Source organism: Vigna angularis, chromosome 3 (assembly GCF_016808095.1).
Source record: "Vigna angularis cultivar LongXiaoDou No.4 chromosome 3, ASM1680809v1, whole genome shotgun sequence".
In the NCBI taxonomy this organism is placed as follows: domain Eukaryota; kingdom Viridiplantae; phylum Streptophyta; class Magnoliopsida; order Fabales; family Fabaceae; genus Vigna; species Vigna angularis.
Window position 1 is genome coordinate 1508223 of NC_068972.1, and position 23069 is coordinate 1531291.

Here is a 23069-nt window from a genome sequence, read left to right on the forward strand (position 1 = left end):
TACTTTAATCAGTTGTTTATTCTATCAAACAAAATATCATAAATTTTTTCATCTTATTAAGAAAATTTTGGATAAAGAAATAACGTGTATAATAGGATGCCTTTATCTCTCTCCCTCTCCCTATTATGCTATTATGTGGGAGAGAAACGACAAAATGTATTTTATTTACATATGTTTTTAATTTATAAATTTTGACACATAATTAAAATTCCTATTTAAAAATATTTATTCATTTTTGTTTTTTAAATTTAAAAATAAATTAATATAGTACTTTTAGTTTAATTTTATTAAAAAAAATTAATGTATTAAACGTATTTTTCAATTAATATTAAAATAAAAATATGTTAAATGATATAAAAAATTAAAATATTAATATGAAACACGTTTAATATATTAAAAATTAAATGTAATTTTATAAAAAAAAATTAATTTATTTTAAAAATTTAAGATTAAAATACATAAAATTTTTGAACATAAACAAAATATCAAAATTCATAATTAAAAAAAAAACATATTTAATCTAATTTATTTTTGAAATAACCTGTAAGCATATTCTCCTCTATAATTAAAAATAATAAATGTATTAATGGAATTAATAGGTCTTTATGCAAAATTTTATCTCTTACAATATACAAAAAATTCTCCTCTATAATTAATGGTGAAAGATGCCTCGTGCTTCTTAGTTAACGTTAATATTTCTTAGCTAACCTAATTTTCATTAAAAGAGAAGCATCGTATGTAGAAAATGAAAAAAAAAATGTCAAATACTTCTGGGAAATCATAATAAAACTTCATTATTACAAATTCATTGTAAAAAAAAATTAAACAATTTATATATACATGGTCAAAATATCAGTAAACACCCTTATTTTTAAATTGATATTTTATATATCCTTCAATCTTAATGGAAAACAAAATAACATACAAGTATTTTCTGAAAAGAGAAACAAAATATTATGTACACATTCCTGTTTAATCACGTCAATATATAACAAATATTTTTTATAATAGTATTCTTAAAAGCTATATAAACTATTTTATATCATTCGAGCATAATTATTAATTCTTTTATGAAAACTGTTGAAGGATGGATTATTGAATTTAGTTATATTTCTTTTAGAATTATAAATGTTCATAAAATTAATCTAACTACGCGTATTTTATTTCTTTATTTTTTTATTGTATTATTAATTTATTATACATACTCAATCCGTTTATTTTATATTTATTTTTAAGATTTTTTCACACACTAAGAAAATCAAATTGAAAAGTTATACCAAAATATATTTATGCTATTCTCTCATTCATTTTTTCACGAATTAATACTTATTTAAATAATCAATCATTATGTTTATATTTTACTTTAATCTTAATATATATTTTTTATTTAATTAATTTTTAATATTTTTAAATAAAGTTAGTTTGGTATCTTTCATTAAATTAGTGTTAACATTATTTTAAATGTATCACTTATAAAATTTAAAAAAATATCACGTGTAAAATCTAAAAAGTATTATATGTCAAAATGTGTTATAATAGAAAGCGACCATATGTAACATTTTTAATGTTAATATCGATTTAACGAAGTTGACTAAAATAAATCACATAACTAAATATATAAACTAAGTTATTAATTAAATATTATATAATATATTAAAAATTGTTATTATATTGATAAAAACAATAAGAATATTCATTTTACACAAATGGATTATAACTTGCAATGTATAGATAATGATAAATTAATTTTCTTTATTTTAAATTAAAAAATTAAAAATAATTAAAATTATTTATAAGGTTAAATACGAATTTCGTTATCAAACTATTTTTAAAAATTGTATTTTTTTTTCATACTCGATATGGTATAAAGTCAATCTAGATCATAAAACGTCAAGTTAAATCAAATTCATAGGATTACATTAACTTAAAAAAATGCATTCAAAATAATATTTTTAAAAATATTTATACAATTATAGACTTTAGTTATACGATGAACCAAAGCTTATTATTTTGCATAGAGATAAATTTTTAGAAAAACTACTTTCCTGTGTGACAATATTTTTAGACTTTTGTGTAAACGCTTCATTTTCAGGTTTTCCATTATCTCTTGTTTTCTCTTGCTTCCATTGTTTACAAATTCTTATAGTCATGTTTAAAGATGTCTGCGATGTTTAGTCTTTCAGGTTCGTTATTTTATTTGTCGATTTATCATTTGTTCCATCTAAAAAGCTTTTATTGTCGTTTTTATTCTTTTCATATTAATTGGTTTAAAATTATATTTTCAGGTTTCCATTATCCGAAAAAAAGAATAATACTTTGATAATATTTTAATATTATCTACGTATCATTTTATGATTAATATTATCTACGTATCATTTTATGATTAATCCAAAATTACCTTATAGTCAATAATAATAATCATAAACACCAACATATACCAATAACATAATGATACATACATAATGTTAAAATATTGTTAAAAACATAGTTGATCCGAAAATCATATTACGATATGTTTGATTTCTTTTGAATATATATCATACAGGCATGAAAGTACCAATTTTGTTATAAGAATTTACAAGTACACGCATGGTAAATATATATAATTTTTATTAATATTCTCAACCGGATTTCCCGCGAGTTTCCTAATCATCACGCTTCTAGGCTCCTAACCTACATTACAGACAATACTATTTTATACAATAATTTTTAAAATTTAATACATATTAATAATCTTATATTATACTATATTAACTAAAAGCAGAGTGATGTGGACATCTGGGTTGTCCATAATCACTGGGATACTTAATTTGGCTCTCAATAGATCATAGGGGTTAGGTATTTTTTTTCTTAACTATTAGGATAGGTGTTTTCTTTTTGTTTATTCATTTTGTAGGAAAAAAAAAGACATTTCATCACACATATACAGAAAATTTATTTAAGAAAAATAGCCCCAATCATTGACTAACAAACCAATAAAAGTTTAAAAGATTAACTAAAAGTAATTAAAAAATGTAAGAATGATTGGTAATATAATCAAGCTATATAATAAAAAAAATTACGAAAAAACCTAACTTTTATATATACATATAAATCATAAATAAATATTGATAAATTATTCAATCAATATCTTCTAGAACTCTTCAAAATAATATATATCAGAGCTTTGCACAATTATATGGGCGACAGGGCGACATCATAGAACTCCTCAATAGCAAATATATACACACACTTGTTGAGCAAATTGAGGACTTATGCAATAATGGTATATAAATTTTAATAATAATATTGAAAATAATCTTGCATTGCACAAATACACATGGAAAAAGATAAGGAAAATAAACTCAATTTCAGTATGAATAATAATTATTTTTTTCAATTTTTTTTTCATTTATTTCTTTCTTCTTTTCTCTATTGTTTCTCAAATTAAGCATTGAAAGTTCATAATATGTTGACCTATTTGCCGGTTTATTTTTTTATTATTGTTAACCCTATTTGTCTCCTTTGGACGAAAAAGATTCACGTATATATTCTGACGAGTGAATCAAAATTATTCACACACAGTTGCGTAAAGATCAACAAAATCTGTGCCTGTTATTATATACATAATGTCCAAAACCCTAATGTGATGTGCAGAATTAAAAACAATAACGTGACACTGAACGTGCCTTCCAACAAGGTTCCTTTTTTTGGATTTGAATTAAGTAGACAAAACAAGATGACAGGAATCATAGAAGTAGCAACCCTAGTCAGAATTCAAGAGATTATGCAGCACCAGGCAGCAATATAAACCTTCCCCAGAAAATGTATGCTGAAACCCATACTATAATACATATGGTTCTCCTTTTTCTTATTACTATATATATATATATATACGTTACAGTGGTATTGATTTGTCAGCATTGTGATGGCGCATGGATGGATAGCAAGAGTGACAGTGAAAGGAAGAGAGAAAATGGCAGAAGCAGCAGCAGATATGCCCCTTTACCTAACATATAGAATTAAATGTGTTGACAACAACCCAATCAATCTCATCACTCACTGATTGGATATACTTGTCATTATGCTGCATGATGATAAAGATCAAAGAGGAACCAAACCCAGGAACAAGTAGAAAAAGAAAGAAAAACTGATATATGAAAAATTAAAAATGTTGAAAATAATACAGAAATAAGATCAAATTATAATATATAAGTAAGGTGCAAATTTTATCTTAAAAATCGATTTTGTGAGATTGAGTTAGATTTAAAATCATTTTATAATATGATATCAGAGTTATGCTTAAAGCCTTTTCTAATGAAATCTATATCATTCTGTTTCACTTATTGTCAAACCATCATCGAATTCATGGTACAAACCTTTCTTTTACAAGTCAATTTTATAGCCAATTTTATAGATTTTTGGGTTGAATAAGCTTAAAACCATTCTCTAATAGAAAATGTGCTGGTGCTGGTGTGGTGTGGTGGGACAATGCTACTGATTAAAACTACTGCACAAATCCAGCATTATTGGCACTGGATTGAGTTGAGTGTTGAGCCCCCTAAAGTGCGCCACGTGAACAGAATAAGACACACCCTTTTATTTCATTTGTTCCTTTTTCTTCTTCTCTCTATATATATATGCTCACTGATTCTTCCACATTTCAGCTGAGTGGATAATCCCAACTCAAACACTTGCACATAAAAACAAGCAATAAAAAGGAGATTTTTGCGTAATTAGATTCTTTAGGTCAATTGGGCCATATTATAATTAAGAGTAGGATCGTCCTCACGTGAGAAAAAGACTAGCTTGGTGTTACAGCTATGAATAAGCAAGTTGGAAGTTTAATTTCTCTTCTCTTGTTGGTATGAACGTCATTTATGAATAATGAGTGAGTGGTTTTGGAAAGGTTCGTACGTGGGCCATTTTTCTCTGGAGAGTGATAATTAGGCAGCTAATGTACAAAATGATGAATTAATTTTCCGGTTTGAGGTATGCTAACTGGAAAGTGATGATGAAAAAATGTACTTGAATTTTTCGAAGAAACTAGGTAGCGAAAGATGATGCGTGTTCTTGCAGGATAATTACACCGACAGGAAAATGGGAGTGAAGAAAAGTGTACCATGTTCTTTCGACTCCAATCCAAACAGTTATGTACGTCTGGTTTGAGGAAGCATTGTACCTAGTCTAGGTTAAGTTCCCTGCATTCATGAAAATGGTCCACAGCATCTAAGGATAATGTACTACTCAGTCGCCTTTCTTTCGGATGCCAAACAATTCTTTTTTTACAACTATTTTATTTAATTCCTATGCATGTATCACCATCATGTCTATACTTTAACTATACTGATGTAAGATTCAACTTGCATTTCCTTCTGGAATTTTACTCATTCTAAAATATTTACATTCAATTTCAATGGTTTTCTATTTCAATTTTTTACTTTTCAAAATATTTTGTTTCAGCAAGAGGATTGCATTTATTGAATTTTATTTTCCTTAGAGTATCTTAATTAATATTAAATGCAAAAATTATTACTTTCATAGAAAAATACGGTTGTTATCTAGTGAAAAACAAATGGCTTCACCAATATTGGTTGAAAAAAATCAGTATCATATATCTATTATTAAAAACTAAACTTTAAATCTAACTTAATTTTATAAAGATAATTTTAATCAAACTTTTATTTCATTTAATTGTAAACTTTAACTAAAATTCGTTTATAAAATGAGATTTATAATTAGTTATATATTATAATTTTTTTTAATGTGAAACTTTTAACAATAACATAACAATTAAGTAAATATTCAGTACGAAAATATAATAATTAGTACGTAAATAAAAATATTTTTTTAATTATATTACATTTGACCTTTTCAAATTTGTATATAATTATTCTATCACGTCTAACCGAGTCGAGGTTTAAAAGAGTTTAAATATTTATTATTTATTCTACTCTATAAGTTATTTTTAATAACAAAACTATGGTGGATAATGATGTTATTTGATGAACGTGAGATTAGAATATTTCATGTCACTTAGAAGTTAAGGTTTGAATTTTAAAAGATATAATTTTATATCTTTAAGATCAAATATTTAAAAAAAAATTATAATAATATAAATTTTAAATTATAATATCAAATTATAATTGAATAAAAGTAAAATGATTATATAAAAATTTTCACAATTATATATAAACTAAATTTCATTCTAAAAAAAATTATAATTCGCGAAAACAAAGTTGATAAAGTTAAAAAGTATTTTTTTAAATTATTAAAAAATATATATTTAAGTTTAAAAAATATTAAAAAGTAGGGGATTAGGAATACTTTAGTATCCATATAGACCAAAATGCATACATCCATTTGATATCTCATCATATAGTACCAAAACAATGATAACTCACTTTTTTTTTTGACTGGGTCTTCATTTCTGGCTAAGGTACTGAAGGCGTCGCTGTCTACGTCAACCAAAGTACCATATTAATGTAGTATTGTTTGTGCTATAACCTAAATTCTAATTCTACTTCGTATGTAACTTTTTTTTAACAATTTTAACTTATTTTTATTTTATTCCTTTCTACATTATATAATATCGTGAAAACAATTTTCCTTAAAGTGAATAAACTTATAATAAGAAAATTGCTTTTTATTAGTGAAGTACCATTTATAATGCCATCTGATTGTTCTTTTGAAAAGTTATAATAATGCCTGTGTTGTGTTTTTATTTGAATTAGGGTGATATCTTGGAAGATGAGAGAAATAAAGGAAAAATAAGTGAGAATTGAAAATTAAGAGAAAAAACTGTAGAAAAAATATTAAGTTAATTAAATAATATAACAAATTAAAAACATTGTTGATTTACTTTTTAATAAAATAATAATGAACTAAAATTGAAAGATAAAATAATTATGAAGCAATTAATTTATAAATTAAAAATATTATTTATTTTGTTATTAATAATATTTTATTAAATTATATGGATTTAAAAAATACAAAATTTCTAATATAATTTTTTATTGCTATAAATTTTAATTTATTTTGTTAATATTTGTTTTAAAAATAAAAATAACTAATATTAAATTAATATTTAATTAGAAATTTAACTTTTTTCTAATTCAAATTAAAAAAAATATATAAACTTCAAATTCGAAGATCAATAATGAAGAACAACACTAACTTACACTTATGGAATGGAATTAATTTACATTTTCACACCAATTTAATTTTGATTCAGTTATAATTTTATTGTACTGACCTACACTTTCAAAATAGGTGATGACTTTCTGTGAAGAATAAAAAGAGAAAACTGTAAAATATAATATGTCATATATTTTTCATTATATTTCCAAGACAATTCAATCGAGCAAATGTGAACAGTATAAATAAAGTACATTACTTGATCCAAACGCAGTGCTAAGACAAGAAATAAAAAAGTTTGAAAACTTCACAATGAAAAGGTCATCACCTAAGAAATGTATCAGATAATAATCTGAGTCAAAACAACAAGTGGAAGATGAGATATTTAAAAGAGTAATTGTTGACTAGTTTTTGTGCAGAGAATGTCATTTTGAATACCAGCCAAATCTTGTCTCATTAAGATGAAATCAAATGAATAAACCAGTAGGTAGATATAAATTTGTTTTTTACAGAATGATCATTCGATCTGTCACGGACCGAACAATTGTATTCCTTAATCTATTGTGAATTGTTCGATCTATCGGACCGTTGAACTACAAACAATGTTGTTGAAAGTTCCATATTAATTAGAGATAAGACCAATTTATAATACATAAGTGAGGTGTAAATCTCACTTTACAAGCCGCCGGTTTTTTGGGATTAAGTTAGGTTTAAATTCACTTTCTAATATGGTATCAGAGTCATGGTTAGATTTTATCCTAACAAGTTCTCTGTGGACATTTCTGTTTTCATCCGTTATCGGGTCGCTATCGGACCACCCAATTTCTACTATCACGCTTTTTTAACACACTTTTTCAATACCAACATTCTAAATATTAATAGATAATTAACTAACAATCTAATAAAAAATAACATGATAAATCAACTAATACAATAGATTTTTAAATTTTAGTCAAAAGATTTATAAGCTTAACTCATTCACTTATATATTATAATTTAGCGTTATTTATAATTGACGTGAAACTTCCAACACTTTATCACATATACACGTCTTAACGTTATACACGTCTTAACGTTAATCGAGCAGAGTGTGAAACCATCATGCAGGTTATTCTAGACTGATAGGTACAACTGAATTTGAAAACTTCAAGTCTCCAAAATCATCAACAGCCGGCAGTGTTGATATTGATGATGGAAATTCAATGCTGTGTTGTGATTATTACTGGTCAAATTAAAGAAGATTTTATAAGGATGCAGTTCTTAAACTGTGTTTCTGATACCATAAAAAAACTGCTAATTTTATGTTGTATTGTGTAAGAAAATGGTTTGTTTTGGTACATCAGTGAAAGCTATATTTGGGAGCAGTTCCATGTGGTTTGTGATGGAAATAATGGAATATATTTTAATATTTTTAGGTTGTTGGAAGGTTGAAGGTAGAAATGTGGCCATAAACATGTCTTAGAATTGTCAAATTACGTGACATGGATAATGACAGGACGTGAAAACGATGATCGTCGTAGATGCGAGGAAGAATGTCATTATAAAATTGGTCTGATTTGAATTCAAAGCATTTTTCAGAATCTCCAATAGTTGCTTTTGATTGATTGTGGAGATAAAACTGATGATAATCATTCTTAATTCAATTTAATATTTCGTGTATACTTAAACAAAACTAGAATTCCGCGTGATTAATTAAATTAAATCAGTGCTTACATCAACATTGTCCAGGCATATAGTAAAGTTTCTATTTTTAGTTGGAAATATCTCAAATATAATTATTGTTAGGAAAAATAAGGGATTAAATTACGTAGTTAGTTAACCGTTTTAATAAACATAACCAAACAGGCAATATCTGTTATGATAAGAATATTTATGCTATAGCAACAAACAATGTTCCAGCCGGTTTTATATGAATTTCATTATCTCCTTATATATTCCAACTAAAAATTTATTACTGTTTTTATTTTATATTAAATTTTTCTTTCATTTTTATATTAAATAAGTATGAAATTTCTGTATTTCTTCATACGTTCGTATTCATGATGTTGCCAACATTAAATCATATTAAAAAAAATTAATATTATCAAGTATTTAATATAAGAAAAATATACATTTTTTTTCATGTCAAATATAAAAAAAATTATAATTATATAAATATTATATAATAATTTAATAAATATAAAATGATTATAGAATTGGATAAAAATTACATCTTATAAATAATTTAACTAAATAAAATAAATAATTAAATATATTTTTTGTCATTTAACTTTCATTAGAAATTGGAAATAGTTAATTTTCAAAACTATCCAATTTATTCTTCCAGATATATGTAGATTTAATTATTTTACTTAAATTTTATTAGATTTATTTAAAGTTTTAAATACATTTCATAATATTATTTGAGTTGTTTATATCGTTTAATATTTTTTCACTTTAATATTAACTTAAAAACACATTTAAAACATTAAATAAATTTGACAAAATTTGATTAAAAAGATTAATCCATGTAGTTTTAAAGATAAGAAATAAATTAGTTCAAAATTTTAAAAATTAACTAATTTTAATTTTTACTGAAAATTGAAAAATAAAAACATATTTAACACTAAAATAAAGAAAAAAGTAATATAATTTTGTTAAATTATTTAATATATTAAAAACATTTTAATAACATAAAAAAATATGAAATGGGTACAAAAATGAATATTAAAACCCAAACGCTATATACGTATTCATTCTGTCATTATACTTAATTTAAAATATTCGTTATTGCTCATGTCGTATTTGTGGCGAGTCAATTAAAAAATTTCTATTAAAATTGGAATGAATTTTAATAATTCTCACAAACAATAATTTATTTATCATAATGTAAGGTAGAAAGGAGGTTGGACTAAGTATAACATTTTAGATGTTTTGTATAATTTGTATGTATTAACTTTTGTTATAACCCTTTATTAAGAACAAATTCTCATGGTTTAATGTAAATAAATAAAATAATAATGATAGGAACTTCTTACGTGTATATAAACAAATATGTATTAAACTTTTTTCTCTCATGAAAATACATTATCAGCCTAAACACATTTGTTTCTTTGTACCTGTTGTAGTATAGTATAAAAATCAATCATAATCATTACAGCTTTTATTCCAATAACACTTTTTTTAACTATTTTTTCCATGACTGTGATTTTACAATTATTTAAACCAACAATGCATACTCACTGTAATAATTTTAAACAATTAATTAATAGTTATTAAACAAATTAGTTCTTGTGTAAGAAAATCATGTCACTATGAATCAATTTTAATAATTTTATATTATTTAGAAAAAGATATTGAATGCGTTAATTAACATTTTATTGTAATTAAATTTTTTAAATAAACAAAATAACGTCTACCAGTATTCTGAATCGCTCAGATATTATTTTAAATGTTTTTAATATATATATAGTAGTGCTTGTACCACTCATTCAATTCAGTTGTTTTGCTATCTATACCATTAATAAAGGATTTACTCTTATAGACAGCATTTTTCAATCTTATTTCTAAAGCAATAGTTTTTTAAAACTAAAATAATAATTTTATTATTATTATTATTATTTTATTTTAATTTTTAAGTAATCACTTTTTTAAAGTGAAATAATCATCTCACCTTTTCTATTCAAGATATATTACACATATTTTGACATCTTAATTATATTGACATTTTAAAAAATTCGTAACATAATTTTTTTATTTAAAAATAAAAAATACAAAAGCATGAGACTACATCAAATCGATAATATAAATTACACTGTATAAAATATAGAGAAATTATACCTATTGTGAAAAAAATAAAAATAAATACACAAACGTAAAACATTAAACCAAGTTATATTATATGAATAAAAATTAAATTAACTAACTTGTTAGCTTAATAATTTTTCTCACATAAAAAAACAAAAACTTTTAACTATATGTGCATAAATGCAAGTACTAAAACCGTATTTAAAACTCCAAAAAATACTATTTGTTTGTAAAAAAAACTATAACAAATGGAAGAATAATCATTCTTCAACTAAAATATATGAGAGTTCTCCTTTCAGTTTCAAAACATAAATTACTTCATAAACTCAACATAATAAAAGTTTATATTCTTAAGAAAATTATAAAATTATTCACATATTAATTAATTTTCTATAAAAATATCACCACACGAAATCAAAACAAATACAACATCTAACTATATTATCAATATTCACTCTGAATTAATGAAAATATAAAGCTTGTCATTGTATTATCATTTTTATTATTCATATAACCATTTATTTAAATTTAACCATTTTCTAAATCAAAATACTTGTCTTTCTGCTTTCCTTTTTTGAATGGTTATTTATTCAAATTTAATTATTTAATTATGATAAAAAAAACACACATGCTTGTAATTTATATATGTTTTCCCTTAAGTATATTTACATTTGTATTTTCAAAATATTACTGATATATATATATATATATATATATATATATATATATATATATTTACTGGTACATAGTAATATAATTGTATACATAATTTTTCTAAATAATATGAGATAAATAAGTACGTGAAAATAATGGACAAAATAGTAATTAAATTTAAATTATGTTTTAAAATTAATTAATTAATTCATATTATATTTTATTATGTGTCTTAAGGAAATTATGTAATTAATGTTTAAGTGAGATGTTGCGGTGGAAGTTTCTTTTGGTGGGTGTGAGGATTAGAATTGTGGGCCGTTGATGGAGTAGATACGTGGGTGTTTCATCCCACACTTCTAGCATTGTCAAAACAGGTCACAACCTGTGGGTTAATCCGGTCCATTATGAATTTGAGTTGAGTTGAGTTTAAAAAAATTGTATTTTTTTATGCGTGTCAGATTTTAACCTGGTTCATTTAAACTCGGTTCATGCAGGTTGAACCTTTGGTGGATCGAGTTGACCCACCAACCCACATACCTAATTTTATTTTATTAAATTTTAATTTTATAAAAAAATATTTATTATTTTGTTTTTTGTTTGAAAAAATTATTTAAGTTCCTTCTTTTCAAAATTAATTAAACACGGAGTGAAATTTGTTTAAATTTGAATTATAAAAAGTTTGTAATTTTTTTATTTAAAAAAAATTGTAATTAAGTGAGCCAGTGAGTCAACCCGTTTACCTACCAACCCGTGGTGGATCGGGTCGGACCGAGTTCAAATTTTTCTGGCTAGCTAATAAATGGGTTGGGTTGGGTCACTAAGTAACCAATCCGTGATGGGCTGGACTGGGTGGCCCGTTTTGACAGCTCTATTCTCATTCTATACTTTCAACATTTTTTAAAGTTTTACTTTTAACTTTTTAACATTTTATTGTGTAATTCCAATTTTTGTCAAAAATTACATTTTTAACCTTAATAAATATCTTTATAATATTTTTATTAAAAGTACTATGTACCATCTTCATAATAATTTAATTTAACTTAAAATTTAAATATTATTTAATATAATTTTATATTTTAATGATTATTAAAATATGATTTATATTATAATAACAATTATATTAAAAAAATAAAAATAAAAAAAATAAAAAAATAAAAAAATAATAATATAAATTTTGATTTAATATATTTAAATATATTAAATTATATTAAAATAAATTAAATAATTATTAAATTTTAAATAAAAAACCAAAATTTTAAAAAACTTGTTTATAGGATAAAATATGCTAACAGTTTTGTTTTTTATTTAAAATTTAATAATTTTTTAATTTAATTTAAAATTATAATATTATTTATTATATTTTTATATTTTAACAATTATTAAAATATGATTTATATTTTTATAATAGTTTTATTAAAAACTAAAATAATAATAACTAAAATAAGAGTAATAATAATGAAAATAAAAAAACAAAAACAAAAATAATATTTAAAATCATATATTTAAATATATTAAATTATATTAAAATATTAAATTAAATTAAATAATTATTAAAATTTAAGCAGAAAAATTTAAAAAAATTTGTTAATCAGATATAGAAATCCCTTAACTTATGGTAACGAATATAATATCTGATAAATAATTATTTTTAAAATTTATTTTTTATTAAAAGTTTAATATTTGTTTAATTTTATTTAATATTTTAATATAATTTAATATATTTAAATATATTCAATCTGATTTTATATTTTTATTTTCTTTATTTTCTTTATTTTTTTTATTTTTATTATTATTAGTTTTATTTTTATTTTTATTATTTTTATTTTTATCTTTTTAATATAACTATTATAATAATAGAAATTATATTTTAATAATTATTAAGATATAAATGTATATTAAATAGTATTAAAATGTTAAATTAAATTAAATTATTATTAAAGAAGTAGATTGACTTTAATAGGAAAAAAAAGTTGAAAAGGTATTTATTAAAATTAAAAATAAAATTTTTGAAAAAAATTGAAAATACAAGGTGACATGTTAAAGGTGTAGAGTGAAACATCAGGACGTGAGCTTAGGAAATGTGGGGTGTCATTAATAATCTCATGAATTCTCTCTTTACCTGTCACAAATCAAAGGACATTTCATCCCGCGTCTCCAATACTTCCAGCATCTCCAATTTTTCTTAAAATACCATAATATAAATTTTAAAATCCATCTAGATTTTCAGAAGATTTCGAATGTGACATCCCAAAATATACGACACGCATATATGATAAAGACGTCATGCAGTCATAATATTGGAAAGCAGTTATAGACATAAGGTAGACTATATGAGTTACAGTCATCCAAAATAAGATCAGAGTTGGTCTCTTAAACACAAAGGACCACTGGAAAATTTTCTAAAGACAGAATAGTTGTACTAATCCAAATCCTAAGCATACTAAGCTGCATCATCACCATCTTCTAGCGCTTGTTCCACGTATACCTCCTCTTCATCTGCTCACATCTAAGTGGATGATCATTGCAAAAGAAAACACATACAACAAGCACACAAACAAGCAAGGGTGAGCTAATTTTTACAAACAAGCATACTATAATCATTAAACAATCCATCACATACATACTTTAAGCCAAGCAAGTTAACTCATACCAAGAAACATGTCATGAACTAGACCTGACTCGTCCAGACTTAGAATGATTACCGAGCTATGGCGGGTCATGCACTCGTGGTGGCTTATGAAACTTGGGTTCTCCACCCTACCACACTCACGAGGTTAGCCTGTTCCGGGCCTTGAGGCATACTGGAAGCCCCCAAGACTAAGACCTCCTACTCCTCACCACATGGTTCAATCCTCTCTACTTGAGAATGAAAGACCATTGGAGTGTCAGGATAACCCCCAAGACTGAGCTTCCCTGTAGATCATTCTAAACACTACTGCACCACCATGAATCTTCTCCTTGAAGATCATGGAATTACGTCAATCCATCATACTTTTCAAAAATCACATACTTTCACTTTTACATTGCATACAAACATAGATATAATACTAATTATACTTCAAAAGACCACAAACAACTTAATAAGTCATCAAAAGTCACATGAAACCATTTCCTGTACATTAATAGGCAATAACAGTCCAAGAAGAACCACTAAACAACACAAAACCCTTTAAACTCATACTTAGACAAGGAAAACAACTTTGAAACCATGACCAACAGTTCCGGAAAGGTCCAAAACCCCCAAAACGCCCTAAAGAACGTCCAAAAATGATATCTGAAACCCCGAAAACCACCCAAAACGGTCTTGAATGATTTTCCGACGACAATAATCGATTATCATATGTGATAATCGATTATTTGCGAGAGCTTTGAAGATGATACAACTCTCTGACTAAAATAATCGATTATCAAGTGAGATAATCGATTATTCTTATCAGTTTTTGACAGCAACGCGATTTTTCTGGTTTTGGTGCATCTTAGACATATCCAAATGAACAAACTAAAATCTGTAACACTGATATTGATATGAAACATGTTTATAGATGAAAGTAAAGTATTGCATTGGTCATTTGGATAGGAATTAGATGTACTAAACCAACTCAATTTCTACTCCAAAATATCAAACTCAATAACTAGAGGACCCCAAACCCAATTTTATTAACTCAGGACCCAATTTCAATCCTACCATGTTGCTAATGGCTTTGCTCAATTTTTTTTAACCCTAACCAGTTCTAATTGACTCATACCAGCCAGCCCCACTGTCCAATTTCACTCGAGACTCCCTAGGCTCAAATCCTCTACCTCAGTTCCTCTCAAAAGGCATAAAACATTACTCTCTTAACCCTTTACTCTTCTCACAAGACCAACTCATCAATTCCATTCCAACCACTCTTTACCACCCAGTTGGTCAACGGAGAAGAATCAGATGTCTGAACGCATCAGTCTCACCTTCGACGCCAACACATATGACTAGTCACAACGTACTGGACAAGGCCAGGGCTGCTCTATGATCAGGGATGTGCCAACTCAGGTTTTTAAGATTCCTCTATCCTACCAACACAGTACTTTCAACAAGTCCCAATTCAGTAACCTAAGTTATCCAAACTGCCCTATAGTGTTTTAGACTCTACTTGCCCCATTTCCCTTATCTCACTTCCCTTTACCGTAAGCTAACACAGTACCTGTACACCTATTTATTAACCCCAAGACCAACATTACATACTCCAGTCCTCTCCAACAACAGTCAGTACAACCAACAAATATATCCAGGTAAAATCAACATCGGTACAACATGATCACACAATTTCTTCACTTTCAACCAACACAATTTAAACATGTTCATCACCAAAACAACATAACAGTAAAAAGCAAAATAAATCATACAAGCATATCATACATCATCTAAAATTGTAACTAGCTCCCCTTACCTAGGGTTCTCACAGTACAACTCACAATAGCAACTTCACAGAACCTCTCACAGCAAAACACACAATACCCTACATCCACCAAAGTGGTGACAACAACAACTTTTAGAGTTTGATTTGGCGGAATGTACGAAAACGAAATCCACTAGTAACATGCAACAGTAACATTGCATGCCCTAGGTTCAAGGACAGTGAAGGAGAAGGGGATATGTGACTTACCGATCGGAACGAAGAGAACGTTCGGTAAAAAGGAAGCCCTCTACTCCGCGAACGCTTGGGTAGCTCCTAAATCGAATTCCTACGGTTCAAGGAGCTGGGAATCTGAGAGAAATCAGAGAAAACCTTTAGGGCAAGGGTTTTAGAGAGAGAAAGGGAAAGAGCACAGGAAAGTGAAAAAGAACTCTGAGGAGCCCTTCCTAAGGTTAAGCTGGCCTTTGGCTGATGATCTTGGCTGCCTCACATAAGGCCCAATGACCCCTTATTCATTTACAGGCCCTTACATCGAAAGCCCTTAATATATATTTTGAAAAGAATAATGTTTTTAACAATTTTTTTCCAAATCCATTTAATATTTATTTATTTATTTTTATTTAAAAATTAATAAATATTTTATTTAATTTAATATTTTTATGTAATTTAATATATTTAAATATATTAGAACGGAATTTATATAATAATAATAACAATAATTTTTTATTTTTATTACTTTTTTATATTTTTACTTTTTTAATGGAATTATTATAATAATAAAAATAATATTTTAATAATTATTAAAGTATAAATATATATTAAATGAAAAACAAAATTTTAAAAAAGTTTGTTAAACAATCTGTTAACCAATTTCCAAATTTGTTTCACAAATTTTTTAAATTTCTTTTCAAAATTTTAAATTTAATAATAATTTAGATTATTTAAAATTTTGACATTATATAATATATATTTATATTTTAATAATTATTAATATATAATTTCTATTATTATATTAGTAATATTATAACAATCTTTATTCTTTTCTTCTTTTTACAATTCTTCTTCTTTGCAATTTTCTCTAACCGATATTATGGGAGTTTGTTTTTTTTTATGGATGTCAATTATATTTTTGTATTATTTCTTTATGTTTATTTTTACTGTTGATTTATATTCTTAACAAAAGTACACTTTTATTTTAATTTCTAGATATTATAGTAATGTTATTTTTTATAAAAAAATTGTTAAATTAATTTTGGTAATATTGATTAGGAAAATACTTTTTGACAGCACAATTTTAATTCAAAAAGAAAACTAAAAGTACCAATATAAATAAGATCTTATATGGTGTCACTTTTAAATAAAAATTCAAAATTTGAATATAAATTTGCAATATTGATCACAGGCCCAAACATAACCATCGAGGCCCAAACAGTTTCCTCAAGTGAAAAAAATTTAGTTACAGAAAACCGAACACGCGACTATGGCATAACATAAAAGGTTGAGGTTGTCTTCTCTGTCTTCTCTGTGCTAAACAAACACCGACCTCAGTTGCGGTTAATCGAACCGTTTGATTAGTTGAGGTCATGGCGTTTTGGCACCGAATCGGAAAGGCGAAGCTCAGAACCCTCTGCACCCAATTCCAACGATCTTACATTCATCTTCACCATGTTTCTGTTCCCAAACCCTGCCATATGGACATTCGACGGCCGAATTCTGTGTTTCATGCCAGACCTCCAAGCGTTTTTAGTACCGTGAGGTTCTTTGCTGCCCCTGTTCAGGTAATTGTTCACACTTTTATTGGCCGAGACTGCCAAAGTTGTTGTCTTTGCTCTGTATTTGGAACTGGGTTGCTCTGTATTTGGAACTGGGTTTCTCAGTGATGGATCATTTTATTTTAGATCAGGGTTGGTGTTGTGGGGTTCGCCTTGGTGGTTGAAGTGGTACCCTTTTGAATTTGATTATATTTTGCGGGATTTCAGTTTCAGGTAAAGCACAGGAATGAGGAGGATGATCCAAGTGAGCGACGGTTGAATGAGAAAATCAAAGCTCCATATGTCAGGCTTGTTGTGGGTGATGGTAAACCTATTGCCCATTTGAATTGATGCTGGTTTGGTTGTTTACTTCTGTAATGTTTCAAGAGTGCAATGTTAATATACATAATTTTTACACTGTCTTTGAATCGTCTGCAGTAATGTTTATTCTTTATTCTCTCAATGATTAAACTATGGAGTTGCTGTAATGGAAAATTGCTAGAAGTTAAAGCTACCTAGCTATTTTTGCGATAAAGATATTACAGTTGTGCATCATAATGAGATAGCTGTTTTCTCTTGATTAAACTACTGCTACCAAGATAAACTGCAACTGAGCCTAGATCCTTGTTTAGGCTTAAGCTTTACTTGAATTACTTAAATAAACATAGATGCAAATTTGAACTATATTATTATCATTATTTAATACACGGGGCTTGGAATATCAGCTTTATGTGTGTTATTTACTTTACGAGTTTCCAATTAAATTTATGAGTTCACGCAGACCATTCAATAGTACCAAGGGTTGAAGCATTGGAACGTGCCAAGGCGCTTAAACTTGATTTAGTTGAGGTAACTGATTATTTTGTCATTTCCCTTGTTAAATTGAATGATACTTTTTTTTATATTGTAGTTATTAAGAATTTTTTCAAGAGATACCTGCAAAGTAGAGATTTGAGTAAAAGTAGATGACATAATTTCATGAAAAATCATCATTTATTGAAGGATTTATTTATTTGTTTTTGCATCCTTATAATCAATCTTTTAAGTCATCCTGTTATGATGGATCTGGACAGTCATTGTAAGATCTAACCTTACATTGGGGCAAAAACAAAAGCGTGTGTCTAACATTATGTAGTGATTGATTTCATCATCATGAACAGCACATCCTTAAAAACAGAGATATTTTATGATTAGTGGTAGATAACCTATAGACTCATGTATCAAATTTGTCATCCATAAAGCATTTAAATTTGCATGAAGAAGGTTGGGAGGTTGGGCTAAGCACATAGAGGATGTTTCCCTTTTGACATTTATTATATGAGAATTTGTTCATGTGACAGGTTGATAAAAGTGCTAAGCCTCCTGTCTGTAAAATTATGAACTTCAAGCAAGAAATGTATAAGCGACATGTAATGGAAAAGGAGCGTGCTAAAAGCAAGGTACAGTATACTATGGATGTTGCTTTTGAAGTTTCTTTGTTGTCATTATTGATATATATTTTGTCATACTCATTTTAATTTGATAGTGGAATGTTCAAACATAGGAGTCTCTGTTAGCAAAAAAGTGAGACTGCATGAGAGTTTACCCTGTTAGAATAAATGTGCCATATTATATGTTCAACATGTTGGCGACATAATTGGATATAAGTAGATAATGTTCAGGTGGAATTTAAATGGGGGTTATAGGTATGAAAAGCTCCTAAATCACCACATACTATACAAATTACTATCACATACTTAGTTGTCATCTTTCTATGTCAAAATCAACTTGTTAAGTACGGAATTTACCATCAACAGTTGTATGCTTCTATTTGGAGTGAACTATCATGTCCCTGCTAACTTTGAAAGAATTTGACTCTGCTAGGTCTAGGTAAAAGAATCAGATTACTTGCTGCATATTGACCAGATATTGTAACATCTAACTGAAATTCAAATTCTTCAGAGACTTACTGGAAAACAAAGACTGTAAGAATGTTTTTTTCACACAACAAAATGAACAAGCTGACTGATTGTGCTTTCCTCTCATTATTTCAAATAATAATTATGATGCATTCAGCTTTCTTATAGCAATTGTTTAAAAACGAAACCATATATAATACTAGGAACTAAAGGTTAATCTTTGCATTTTCAGATCCAAAACAAATTTCCAATATTTTATGTACTTTTAATTTTAAAAGTAAAAACATATTTCATAATTAATTAGTGCTTTACTTTTTAATTACTTATAGTAATTAGTTGGTGCAACGGTAATTAGTGCTGGCTTAAACCCAATAAAAATGATTGCTTAACATTTAATTGGACCAACTGAGCAAGAGATTTTTCATGGTTTATTGATTGGTAGAATAAAAGCAGATACGACTGTCTACATTTATCCTCCCAAATCCTCGCTAGAGGAGTCTTGTGCCTGAGTTGCACTTATGTAGTCACTATTCTATTATGCATGTTTAGTGACTTGTGAAAGACATATTTATTTAGATCATTAGATGTAATATTCTTATTCTTAATCAGTTTTCTGACAAATGCAGGCTGACAAGACACTACGAAAGGATGTTAAAGAAGTGCGATTTTCTGAAAAAATTGTAAGCCTTTTCTATTTCCTTTTATTTTTCTATATCTTTTAAATGTTTTAGCAAACTACTATTATAAATTAAGTCTAGTAGCATGTTTGTTCTAGAATTATTTACTAGGTCTCCAATTGTGAGCTGGAAGCCCTTGCTTGTTCTGGCAATAGAAAATCCGACTTTCACATTTTCTAATTAAAAGCACATGTCTCGATATAAATCCATGGAACAGATTAATTTGGATACACGTCTCAATTATGTTCTATAGAATTAATTATACCTTATTTTAAATCAAACCTTAGCCAAGGCAATAAATGTTTTGGCCCAACCTTTTGGTATTGATGTTTCAAATGCAATTGAACTGGAATGCATGCTTTATCAGCTGGGCTAAATCTTATTCATTTTCAGCTCCTCTGTACTTGCTTTCTACGAAATAGGCCATGGCTTTTAGCATCTAACTCAAAAAAGTGCCCTGGTGAAGGCAATATGCCATTAAAGTTTCAATTTGTATGAAGAAATGTTGAACCTGCAAGATATGTGTGTGTGTTGTGGCTAACTATGGTGTCTGGCTTCTGAGTGAGAGTCGTGTTTTACTAACTCATTCTGGAAAAGGAAAATTTGGTGGATTGAAATTTCTGCTGTTGATGTTTTCAGGGAGCACAAGACCTGAAGAACAAAGCAGACATGGTTAGAAAGTTAATGGAGAAGGGTTATCGAGTGAAGGTACTCTCTCTACTGTTTGGTTTTGAATTAGATTTCTATATTGTCTCTACAGTATTCAAGGAACAATGTTGTAATTGTAAGTTAAATATTAATATACTTTTTGTGGGATTAATTTTTGTACGTATGTAGTTGTTATTTATTTCTAATCAATTACATTTCTTTGAAGTACTATTATTATTTTTATTAATAAAAATATATGACACAAGTTATGCAATACATATTATATTAAAAGGAAAATATACATTTAAAATATATAATATGACAATGAAATATGTGTTTCACAAAGTTCAGGTAATGTTCAGGTACTTTTCATATCATTAAAAAAAAAATAGAGAACTGAACTGACGAAGCAATTGACATATTAGGATGCAAAAGGGGCTGATGACATATTTGTTAATCATATCCTTTCAGAAAATCACATAGCTTAACATAACAGTATAGCATATTTTAATATTCATTTAAAAAAAACATAATGGATACTGATAGGAGACAAAATCCTTCCTGTTTCTAAACGGATGTATGAGTTACTGTGTCATGTACTGAGTTGGTGAATGATTTTGCAGAAATATGACTATTTTTGTCTATTTAAAACAGTGCAAGGTAGCATCAAGCAAAGAAGATCAGGACTTGAAAGCATTATTTTCTCCTTTCATTGATCTGGTTTGATGATTCTTATTTTATTCTGTTTTTTTTCTCTGTCTGAACCATATTTTAAGTTTTTTTTTATACCTTTTCTCTACAAACCCTTCATTCTACATTTTAAAATTCATTTGCAGCTGGGAGATGTGTGCATTGTGGAAAGTGGACCATTTATGGCAAAAAAAGATGCATATATGATCGTCAGACACATTAAGTATGGGGTAGCGAAGAAAAGTGGGAAAAAATTTTCTAATGCAGCAAATATAGAGACTTCAACAGCCAATCCTAGTGATTCTGTTGAATATGAGAATCATGCAGAATCTGGATTTGAAACAGAGGAGGACCCCTCTGATGGCGACAAGCTTCCTGAAAGTTCCCGGTCTGCATTTAGCAGCAATATGAACATGACTTATTCTCCTGACTATCAAACAAATGCCGCTGCAGAATCAGCCTTTCTGTCAAGAAGTAATGATCCTGTATCTCCTCCTGCTTCTGAAAACAGGTATAGGAGAACTAAACCTCAAGATGAAAATAACGTCCAATCTAATGCACAAGTGCCTCCTGCTGAGACTGAGAATAGGTACAAAAGAGCAGAGCCAAGAAACAGATTTCAGCAAACATCAAATAATATGAACAACTACCAAGGTCCAGGAACAAGAGATGCATTCAGGCCGCCCCCGAATCGGAATTGGCCAAGGCAAGCGCCGGGAAATGTTAATTTTGATACCAGAATAGAAAATAACAGGCAAGCTTTCACTCCTCCTGGTTATGGCAATTTTAGAGGTCCAAATGGGGGTATCCCCAAGCATGCTGGTGCTCCCAATAGCCCAAGATCCAGTTATGGCAATTTCAGTGCTTCAAATGATGGCCTCCCCAAGCATCCCAATGCTCCTGATACTCCAAAGACCTTCTAGTTATGGCATTTCTAGTCCTCCAAAATGCCCTCAAACACAAGGTGTATCAAAGTCAATAGCATTCAACAAATAAGGGATGTTAGCAACTCAAATAGAGGAGGGTTGTATCAAGGTTGACCTACATAGGATGATTCATATATTTGAAGTACAAATCTGGTGCAGTGACACATTACACTCTTTAGAAACATGAAGAATGGGTGACATCCTTCACCCCACAGTGCTTGCAGCTGTATTTTATTTACCTTAGATGACCCATGAAAAGGTCTATTTGGTGGGAATTTTGCATCATCTGATGTTAGTAGTTTTAGAAGGGAAGAACAATTTTAGATTTGTTTATTTATCTAACGGTGGAGAAGTGGAATTTTTAACTTTCCACTGATCACTGGAAGTTTTGATCTGTTTGACTTTTCATCTATCATTGTTTAATAATCATTTATTCCTATGATCAAAGTTATTAACATATGTATTGATTATTGTAAAAGTTCTATCAGTAGTGATTTTTAATTGATTAATAATTTAACAATCTTTATAT

General features: G+C 27.4%; 1 protein-coding gene and 1 long non-coding RNA gene across 3 annotated transcripts; one reads left to right on the forward strand and one right to left on the reverse strand.

The window, feature by feature from the left end:
- Positions 1 to 13824: 13824 nt before the first annotated feature.
- On the reverse strand, positions 13825 to 16430 carry LOC128195909 (uncharacterized). The gene is made up of 3 exons (XR_008247766.1): positions 16200 to 16430; positions 15984 to 16052; positions 13825 to 14513 (listed from the first exon to the last, which is right to left on the reverse strand). It is a non-coding gene; the product is annotated as an uncharacterized LOC128195909 (long non-coding RNA).
- A 979-nt stretch (positions 16431 to 17409) lies between these two features.
- Positions 17410 to 22997, forward strand: LOC108324013 (translation initiation factor IF3-1, mitochondrial). Of its 2 annotated transcripts, XM_017556793.2 has the most exons (8): positions 17411 to 17728; positions 17930 to 18026; positions 18483 to 18550; positions 19042 to 19140; positions 20226 to 20279; positions 20916 to 20984; positions 21579 to 21644; positions 21761 to 22997. In XM_017556793.2, exons 1-8 carry the CDS (start codon positions 17534 to 17536, stop codon positions 22535 to 22537), a joined length of 1425 nt encoding a protein of 474 aa, XP_017412282.1. In that variant the 5' UTR covers positions 17411 to 17533; the 3' UTR covers positions 22538 to 22997. The 2 variants fall into 2 exon arrangements, with proteins under 2 accessions (XP_052730727.1, XP_017412282.1); XM_052874767.1 differs by lacking the exon at positions 21579 to 21644 and having other exon boundaries at positions 17410 to 17728.
- The last annotated feature ends 72 nt before the right edge of the window (positions 22998 to 23069 follow it).